General features: G+C 35.5%; 1 protein-coding gene across 10 annotated transcripts in view; it reads left to right on the top strand.

Annotated features, from left to right (window-relative positions):
* The window catches only part of LOC123527417 (uncharacterized), a 265,494-nt gene that overhangs the window by 143,960 nt on the left and 110,646 nt on the right, over positions 1-10,888 (top strand). For 9 of the 10 annotated variants that reach the window (XR_006681734.2, XM_045306853.2, XM_045306848.2 and 6 more), the window contains one exon: positions 3,596-3,655. The exons of the other annotated variant lie outside the window; for it this stretch is intronic. Coding sequence is in view for 8 of the 9 variants with exons in the window: in XM_045306853.2 (XP_045162788.2) it covers positions 3,596-3,655 (60 nt within the window). In the remaining variant the exon portion in view is untranslated. The remainder of the gene's footprint in view (positions 1-3,595; positions 3,656-10,888) is intronic. 10 annotated transcript variants of the gene reach the window in all.

Here is a 10,888-nt window from a genome sequence, read left to right as displayed (position 1 = left end):
CACGATTCTGTCAGTATAATCATGAACATATTTAACTAATTCAGTGTTTTAGCTTCAAAATGATACAAAAAATCAAAACGATTATAATTTAGACCGTCGCAATTTTATCTAAAAATAGCAGGTCGTCCCATTTAAACACGTGACGCGCTGTTGTATTACCGCCGCCATTTTGAAAAAAAATCAATCGGCGTGTAAAAATCGTCGTGTAAAATGCAAGTAAGGCAGACTTAAACCTCCTTCAACATGAACTTGTGCATCAATCATACGTTTTTCTTGATTTTATTATTAACTACTTCAAAATTCAATTCGAATACGGCCGATTGCGGATGAAAACCGATTCTGCGGATGGTCTGAAACCTCGTACAAAATATTGTGAAAAGATCGACAATATCTACAAGTTTGGTATTGTTTTCGAAAAAAAAAATCTACAATTTGTTACATAAAACAGGCGCCAATAAAAATGAACAAAAGATAAAAAGATATCACATTTACAGCTTATACAAACTGTTAATCCGTAGCGATGACCCCAGGTAATTATGCATTCAATTTTCTTGTTAATTGGACATCTTTTGACATGCATCTGACACATTGACGCCTGTTGCAAACTGTTAATAAGTAACGATGGCCACTGCCAATTATGCATTGCTATTTTCTTGTTAATTGGACATCTTTTGATACGTGATAAACTAACATGACATGGTTTTATTCTGTATGTCTCGTTCATATTGCCCAAAATCAATGAAACTTATTTTGAAAAAAAAAAAATGCAATAATTTACGAATATTCGAATTTGATTTTCATATTCGAATATTCGACAGATTTTCGAATATTCGAATATTCGAACATTCGTTCCCATCCCTAATATATATATATATATATATATATAAGGTTATAATTATAAATTGATATATGATTGATAAAAAATGGCCTGTCTTAATAAATTAATGCTTACATAGCCTTACATTTTGAATTTTGAGAAAAAATTTCAAATAACACCAAATTATAGAAAGGGTTGTTTCACATGAAAATTGAACTGCATATAAAACATGTACATTACTCTACAAAACAATTGTCAGTTTACTGTTTGTCAAGATACCAGTTATTTGACCCAGGCAAGGAAATGGATCCAATTGCTAAGGTGACTATATGTCTTAGACTAGTTTACAAACTATGTCGACAATCCTTTGTTTAAACCTGAAGCTGGTGAGACCTGTATCTAATATATAAAATTTTCCTCTGGCTACCTTGCCTAGATGATTTGTTTACCAATGATTCGTAAAAGGTCAAAATGTTCGTCTCTATGAAATCTAGACCAGGCTAGATACTAGGTCATCTGGGGTAAGATCTTCAAATGACATCTCCCGCTAGTCTGATTTTGAAATAATTTCACTTAAATGGTTCTTAAGTAACCTTCTACCAAGACTGTTCAAATTATTCTGAATGGTAAAAAAACATGGCTGGCACGGGGGCATGGTCACTTTTCCCTACTGTGGAACTTCCGAATACTGGACCTTCCAAAAACCGGAAACTTCTGAAAATCAGACAGTTTTCTTGGTCCCGATTTTTCTCCTTCTATTTTCTGTATAGACCATACTTGTTAATACTCTGAACACCAGATGATATTTTCGAAAAAAATAACTTATTTCAATACAATTTTACTTCCAGAAATCGTATGACATGAATATTTGTTCAGATGTAAATCTATGTAAAAATACATGGTAGCTGGGGAGTGTTTTTCCCTATATATATATATTGTAAACTTTAAACAGCTGGCCCAATTTTAAAATTGTACACAAATGTTGCTTTGGTGACCCATTACGAAGATGTAGAAATGATTCTAATTCGCCTTCAAATATGGTCATCATTGGGCGTGGTCACTTTTCATGCGGAAACTTTAAAAATCTCTTGGCTCAATTTTAAAATAGTTTCAAACAAATGGTCCTTGTGTGAACCTCTACCAAAAGTGTTCAAATTATTCCAATCTGTCAAAAAACATGGCTGGACTATTTTCCCTATATGTATTTAGTGGATTCAACTTTAAAAATCTTTTTATATGAAACTGCTTGCCTGATTTTAAAATAATTTCACACAAACGGTCCTTGTGACCCTCTACCGAGATTGTTTCATCAATAAACATGGCCGCCAGGGGGCATGGTCTTTTTAGCTCACCTGAGCGTGAAGTGCTCAAGGGTAAGCTTTTGTGGTCAGTGATTGTCAGTCATCCGTAGTCATTTTGTTCATCAACATTTTCCTATAATAAACATCTCCTAAACCACAAGGCCAATTTTGATGAAACTTCACAGGGATGTTCCTTAGATGGTCTTTTTTAAAATTTGTCCAAAGAACTGAATTCCATTTAGAACTCTAGTTGCCATGGCAATCAAAAAGAAAAACTTTAAAAATCTTCTTTTAGCCACTCGTAAAAATATTGCATCTGATGTTCCCTCATAAAAAATATTTCAATCTTACACTGAAACAGACAAATATCCTCTTTTTGTTATAACTACGAGGGTTGTCCCAGAAAATCATGAACTTTGTTTATTATTTTGAAAATAAGCCTAGCATCAAATAATTATTTCAACTGGTGATATTTCAATGTATACTCTCTAGGACTATAAAGTATAAAATTAAGTATCTGTCATATTATTCGAGTATTTTTTAAATAATGGTCATCAGTCAGTGCTAGTCGGTGCACACTCAGTTTTCCTCCTGCAAAAAAAAGTGGCTTTTTCCTTTTCAAATTCATGTAACTTTCCTGATATACATCGCGCACAATTAGAATTTATATCCTCATTAATGGTAACGTGTGGCGCATAATTATATTGCGTTTTAAGTCTTTGCCGTCACTTACGTTAAAATAGTGATGTAACTCTGAAAATCACGACCGCACGCACTTTCAGAAATGACTACATCAGATATGTTCGTGGTGCAGAAAGGAACTGAAAGCATTTTGTCGCCCTCTCTTTGAATCACTTGCCCAAGTTTCCTTAAAACATTTGTACCACATAAAGACAAGTGTCTTGCTTATATTTGCCTGACTTCAAGATTTTTTCTACTTCCCGTTTTGTTTCTGAGGGAGTCACATCGCGACCTACACAATATTTTGCAAACTTTTCTGACGTCGTAATTTCTGAAAGTGCGTGCGACCATTACTTTCAAATTAACATCACCATTTTAAAGCAAGTGATGTCAAAGACTTGAAACTCAACATAATTACGTGCCACACATTGCAATTAATGTCGATATAAATTTTAATCCTATGAGATGTATATCGGGTAAGTTACATGATTTTAAATGGAAGACGCTTCCTTTTGTAGGAGGAAAAATGAGCGTGCGCCGGCTAGCACTGACTGCCGTCCATTATTTAAAGAGTACCTAAATAATATGAGAGTATTAAATTTTAAACTATGTAGTCCTGTCGAGTATACATAGAAATACCATCAGTAAAAACCATTACTTTATGCGTCGCTTATTTTAGAAATAATAAAATAAGTTCCTGATTTTCTGGGACAACCCTCGTATTGTTCATTTAATATTGTTTATGAGCAGTGTGCCAAGGTCAATTTGTTATTTATTATGAAATATTTGTATACAGGGCACAGACCAGCTGGAAGGATTTGAAGTAGTAACCAGTAATTCTACAGATCCTGATCTTGTGAGTGTATAGCTCAATGTGAGAGTAGTTTGCTTGTAGCATGTCTGTAGTTTGTCTGCTGGAAATTTGTTACCTTTCAGTTTCATTTTCTCAATTTTATCTTTTCTGAACGTAGTTAAATTACATGTTTTTTACAGAATTCTTATGCCCTCAGTGTCAAAGACATGGGAGACATATAGTGTTTGAAATGTCCATGCATCAAATGTCTATCACACTTTCATGTGTACTCAACTCCTACAATTGTCATCTAGTTGGAATGAAATTTGGTTTACATCATCAGCATGAAGTGGACATGTGCATATGTAAAGGACTTCTATGTCCCTTTATAATTTTTGGATTTTTGACCCTTTTTAGCTTACCTGTCACATAGTGACAGGGTGAGCTTTTGTGATCGCCTAGTCCGTTGTCCGTCCGTCTGTCCACAATGTCTTGTGAACACGATAGAGACCACATTTTGCAAGCAATTTTGATCAAACTTGTACAAAACTTGTATTGGCATGATATCTCAATTCCTTTGGAAAACTGGCCAGATCCCATCATGGGTTCTAGAGTTACTGTCCCTTAAAGGGCCAGAATTTGCTATTTTTGTGCGTCAACAATTTCTTGTCTGCACGACAGTGGTTTCATTTATGATTTTATTTTAACCAAACTTGCACACAACTTGTATCAGCATAAGATCTTGGTTCCTTTCTTGAACTGGCCAGATCCCATTATGGGTTCCAGAGTTATGGCCCCTGAAAGGGCCAGAATTAGCTATTTTGACCTTGTCTGCACAATAGCAGCTTCATTTATGATTTTATTTTAACCAAACTTGCACACAACTTGTATCACCATAAGATCTTGGTTCCTTTCTTGAACTGGCCAGATTCCTTTATGGGTTCCAGAGTGTCGGCCTTTGAAAGGGCTAGAATTAGCTATTTTGACCTTGTCTCCACAATAGCAGCTTCATTTATGATTTGAATTTAATCAAACTTGCACAAAACTTGTGTCACCATAAGTCTCGATTCCTTTCTTGAACCAGCCAGATCCCCTAATGGGTTCCAGAGTTATGGCCCCTTAAAGGGCCAAAATTAGCTATTTTGACCTTGTCTGCACAATAGCAGCTTCATTTATGATTTTATTTTAACCAAACTTGCACACAACTTGTATCACCACAAGATCTTGGTTCCTTTCTTGAACTGGCCAGATTCTAATATGGGTTCCAGAGTTATGGCCCCTGATAGGGCCAGAATAAGCTATTTTGACCTTGTCTGCACAATAGCAGCTTCATTTATGATTTGATTTTAACCAAACTTGCACACAACTTGTATCACCACAAGATCTCGATTCTTTTTTATACGCCCAAAGGGACGTTTTATGTTATCGCCTCAGTGTCCGTCTGTCTGTTTGTCTGTTGGTTAGCAATTTCCCTTCTGCTCTGTAACTCTTGAACCCCTTGAAGGATTTCAAAGAAACCTGACGCAATTGTTCACCTCATCGAAACGACGTGCAGAGCACATGTTTCGGATGGCTCACTTCAAGGTCAGGATCACACTTAGGGGTTAAAGGTCATATGACTTTGTTTTGTGTGTATATTGCTCTGCATTTGCGTTGCATTGCAGTGCTCTTGTTTTTAGCTTTTGTCATCGCCCTGTGTCCGTTGTCATCATCCGTCCGTCCGTCGTCATCAACAATTTGACTGTTAACACTCTAGAGGTCACAATTTTGGCTCAATCTTAATAAAACTTGGTCAGAATGTTACCCTCAATAAAATCTTGGAGGAGTTTGATTTTGGGTCATCTGGGATCAAAAACTAGGTCACCAGGTCAAATCAAAGGAAAAGCTTGTTAACACTCTGGGGCCACATTTATGATTATGTCTTCATGAAACTTGGTCAGAATGTTAATCTTGATGATCTTTAGGTCAAGTTTGAATCTGGGTCATGTGGGGTCAAAAACTAGGTCACCGGGTCAAATCAAAGGAAATGCTTGTTAACACTCTAGAGGCCACATTTATGAACATATCTTAATGAAACTTGGTCAGAATGTTAATCTTTATGATCTTTAGATCAGTTTTGAATCTGGGTCAGGTGGGGTCAAAAACTAGGTCACCAGGTCAAATCAAAGGAAAAGCTTGTTAGAGGCCACATTTGTGACTGTATCTTCATGAAACTTAGTCAGAATGTTAATCTTGATGATCTGTAAGTCAAGTTCGAATCTGGGTCATGTGGGGTCAAAAACTAGGTCACCAGGTCAGATCAAAGGAAATGCTTGTTAACACTCTAGAGGCCACATTTATGACCATGTCTTAATGAAACTTGGTCAGAATGTTAATCTTGATGATCTTTAGGTCAGCTTTAAATCTGGGTCAGGTGGGGCCTAAATCTAGGTCACCAGGTCAAATCAAATGTAAAGCTTGTTAACACTCTTAGAGGCCACATTTATAGTAATATCTCTATGAAACTTGGTCATTATGTTAATCTTGATGATCTTTAGTTCAGCTTCAAATCTGGATCAAGTGGAGTCAGAAACTAGGTCACCAGGTCAAGTCAAAGGTAAAGCTTGTTAACACTCTATAAGCCACATTTATGACCATATCTTCATGAAACTTGGTCAGAATGTTAATCTTGATGATTTTTAGGTCAAGTTCAAATCTGGGTCAGATAGGATCAAAAACTAGGTCACCAGGTCAAATCAAAGGAAAAGCTAGTTAACACTCTATAGGCCACATTAATGACTGTATCTTAATGAAACTTAATCAGATTGTTAATCTTGATGATCTTTAGGTCAAGTTCAAATCTGGGTCAGGTGGGGTCAAAAACTATGTCACCAAGTCAAATCAAAAGTAAAGCTTGTTAACAATCTAGAAGCCACATTTATGACTGTATCTTCATGAAACTTGGCCAGAATGTTAAAGTTGATGATCTTTAGTTAATTTCGAATCTGGGTCATGTGGGGTCGAAAATTAGGTCACTAGGTCAAATTAAAGGAAAAACTAGTTAACACTCTATAGGCCACATTGATGACCATAATCTTAATGAAACTTGGTCAGAATGTTAATCTTGATGATCTTTAGGTCAACAGGTCAGGTGAGCGATACAGGGCCTTCATGGCCCTCTTGTTATTTGGCAGATCCTTCTTTTGTTCACTTACAATAATTTTTTTTTTATTACTTCCCTTTTATGTTACTATAAATAGCTTATTTCGTAATTTTGTTATTATTGGCCGTAGGGAAAAGCCGAGGCCACATTCATTAACATAGATGGTACCTCCAATTTTTAGGTGTATTTTGACATATCTGTACCTTGTAAGATTTTTTTTTTCTTTTTGGTTAAATTTCTTCCCTTTGTTGTACCCCCCGACAACAAAGTTGTACTGGTTTCAGGTTGTCAGTCCGTCCATCTGTCTGTCCGTCTGTCCATAGACACAGTCTTGTGCGCACCATCTCTCCTCATCCCCATGACACAATTTAATGAAACTTCACACAAGTGATCAGTAACAACAGTAGTTGTGCATGGGGCATGTTAGGTTCTTTTAACAACAAGAATTGCAGAGTTATGGGACTTTGTTTCTTGTTAACATACTATTTACATGTAACAGTCTGCATATGCAATCTTGTGCGCGCCTAATCTTCCGAACCCTTGCACACAATTTAATGAAACTTCACACAAGTGATCAGTACCAACCCTAGTTGTGCATGGTGCATGTTACGTTCTTTTAGATAAATATTCTGCATAGTTATGGGACTTTGTTTTTTGTTACTATACTGTATACATACAGTCTATATACATACAGTCCACATAATTATGCAGTCTTGTGTGCGTCAAATTGCAATGTACTGTGTCAGTCATGCGGGGGTTACATTCATCACCTTTAGTGATAGCTCTAGTTGTTCCTGTCCTTTGGGCTTCATCAGTCAAAATTTTGCTCCTATCCTCCTCTGAAGTAATCCTTCGGGCATGAAACTACTGGCCTGATTTGAAAATAATTTTATTTGAAGTAAATTTAAGAAAATTTCAACTATATTTTCTCATAATTCTTTTGATTGATCTTGATCATGATTTTTTGAACAGCTTGTCCTTAAGTGCAGTGATAACAGGTGAGCGATATAGGGCCATTATGGCCCTCTTGTTTGGACTTTTAACTACTAGATCTGTCAGAACATATGAACTCGACTCCTACAGTTTCCATCCAACTGATATGAAACCAATTACAGTAAAATTTGGTTTTAGCAAACTTCTCAGGTCAGGAGGTATTTGTTTCTTATTACGGAAGTTTTTTATATCCTATGTTGCAAACATTTCTCTAATATCTATGTATTTTATTTCACAGTAAGGCCACACCAAATTGATGTCTTGTTCTTCGGATTTTTTTCAAAAATATTTGGGGCGAGCGAGCGAAAAAAAAATTAAAATATTTTTTTTTCAAATCATCATTTATTGATGCGAGCGAAGAGCGATGAAATAAAAAAAAAAGTAATTATCGCTCGTGTCACCAAATAAAGTGCTGAAATGGGACTTGGACGTAGTAAGTTACGAGTCCGAAAATACATTTATTACTGGATATTTTATTGTGTTCCTCAGTGTAAAAGGCACATGTGGCAATTTGTGACTGAATGTTTGTCCCATACATACTTTCAATGGGTCTTCTTTATTAGTATGCTTAAGTGGATATGAGAATATTGCCAGGAGTTTCATGTTTGATAATTATCGTTTGAGTTAGGGTACCTGGTTAGAACTTCCCGTGCAGAAATATTTTCCTGTTCTCAGGAAATCCCAGGATTATCCTGGGATATCCTGGGATTCTTTTAGCAAGGCTGCAAGAAAGTCCTGAAGACAGGACTTTAACACTAAAAAACAGGACTTTTGATAGAAAAATTGTCCTATGCACAGGAAAAAGACAGGACTTTTTCTAAAAGATACAGATTGAAAAATGGTAATTAATTTGAAACATGATCTTGTAATGGTCTAGTAAGTTAATTACATCCTGGTGTTGAAGACCCATGTTTTGGGAGAAACTGCATCATTAAGCACTTGTGCTGTGGTGTTGTCAGTGTAAAAGGAATATATTCTATACTTGTGGTAAGTTAGCAAATTATTTCTGTATAAACTTTTAGAAATAATACATAATGTATTCCTTCATTTAATGATTTTACAAAACAAAGTTATTTAGAAAGTATTTTTCTTTAGAATTAGTCAGAAATGTGTTATTACAGTTTAGGTTATCTGTACATGTTTGATGAAAGACAGTTTTCACTCTTAAAAGTGAACAGATCATAGAATAATAAGAGCTTTTTGCTCAAGTCAATATGACTGCACATATTTGAGCTGATTTTTGATGTGCCAAGAAATTAATATTTCTGCTATGACAGATTGTGTACATGATGTATGCTTTTTAACTATAAAATATTTTTTAATATCAGGAAATGATAATCCTTGCTTATACTCTTACTGTTCACATAAATTTTATTGAAATTTAACAGTCAATTTCTTAACTGTATTTCCCACCAAAGTGAATTTCAAATCATGTTTACAAGGTTCTAGGGTTTCCTGAAGACAGGACAATTGTCCTGAAATGTCCTGACAACAGGAATTCCTGGGATTTCCTGAAGACAGGACAATTCTCCTGAAATGTCCTGACAACAGGAATTCCTGGGATTTCCTGAAGACAGGACAATTGTCCTGGGATATCCTGACTTCAAGAAGTCCTGGGATTTCCTGAGAACAGGACAATATAATAAATTATAGTTCTGATGTCCTGTTTTTTTCCTGTTCATAGGAAAATCCTGGGATTGTCCCAGTCCCATTTAATGGCGTGAAAAGTCCCAGGACTATCCCAGGAATTCCTGAGATTTTTTCAGGACATTATCCCAGGATAGTCCTGGGACTTCCTGGGATAATCCCAGGATTTCCTGTTCTTTTTTCGCACGGGTTTATTCAAACTAATTTGACTTGATCCTCGGAATATTGAGATAAGCTTTTCATATGCGGAATATCTCCACTCGGTTAGGTTGCCCGACAGAAATATAAAACAATCATTAATGTGACAGTCAAATTATTTGGACTAGTTTGAATTTTTTATCACGTGTTTGCATTTGCAGGGGACATCAATCATTATACATTGAAAATGCAGTTTGTTTTAAACATAATTTCCAACAATTGTGATATTACTTATTCTTTTCTTCTCTGACCCCTAATACTTCAAAGGAAAAGACTCTCAATACTTCAAAGAAAAAAAATGTTTTTACAAGCTGATACTCACTTTTGCTCTTCCATTTTGCCATTTCTTTGGTGTCTTTCCTTTCTATTAATTGTGGTATTTTTCTGGCAGTCCCACATGAATTTGATCGTTGTCCAATTATAATATACAGACAACAAATCTCGTACATGTGATACGCCAGATTTTTCAACATCTGGACAGCGTTGTTAGTGAACGTAGTTTTACGTGATTATTCCCAATGTTGAGCTTTAGCTGCTGTAATTTCTACTCAGTTCCAATTCATTTACAATACTTGTTATCACTACCAACTTATTCCAAAGATTATTGTCTGTTAACTCAGTGTATTTTTTTCTAATTTAATTTTACACAATTTCATTCATGCAGGCTGCCATTTTTCATGCGTCTGCTCACTTTGATGAAACAAAACCACTACCATACAGTTAAACTTGTATTGACAGTAGAAAATATGGATGGTCGGTGGGTAAAATGAAAATACAAGTGCTGAAAATGACTTTTATTTTTATTTCGTTTTGTCAAAAAATAGGGTCTGCGCTCCCGTAAACTAGAAAATTAAAAAATGCTGGCCTGAATTACAAGCTAGGTGCGTTTAAACTTCGGAATTTCCACCCTTTATCGTTCCTACTGATTTCGACCCAGTGCAAAAAATACGCCAGGTGCGGGCGATCAAAAAAAATTAAAATATTTTTTTTTTATTTCCCGTCAAATTGGTGCGGGAAATCTGACGAACAGGTAATCAATTTGGTGTGGCCTAATCACTATGTTATAGTATACTTGTAGGTCATTCTTGAACTGTATTGATTTAATTGTTGATTTGATATGTTAAATTGTTTTGCACATAGTTTTAAATCATGTACGTATGAAGAGAGGCTGGCTCGGAAGATTGAGATTACCTGAATGTGTTGCCTCCTAAAATAGAGTCTTTACTTACTTACTTACAAACAAATTCTTTGTATCCGAGATAATATAATGAACAGTTTGTGTTATCTAAATGACATGATTTAAACAAGTTGCCAGT

The sequence above is a fragment of the Mercenaria mercenaria genome, chromosome 14, assembly GCF_021730395.1.
Source record: "Mercenaria mercenaria strain notata chromosome 14, MADL_Memer_1, whole genome shotgun sequence".
Taxonomy (NCBI): Eukaryota; Metazoa; Mollusca; class Bivalvia; order Venerida; family Veneridae; genus Mercenaria; species Mercenaria mercenaria.
This window is presented reverse-complemented; position numbering and strand designations above follow the sequence as displayed.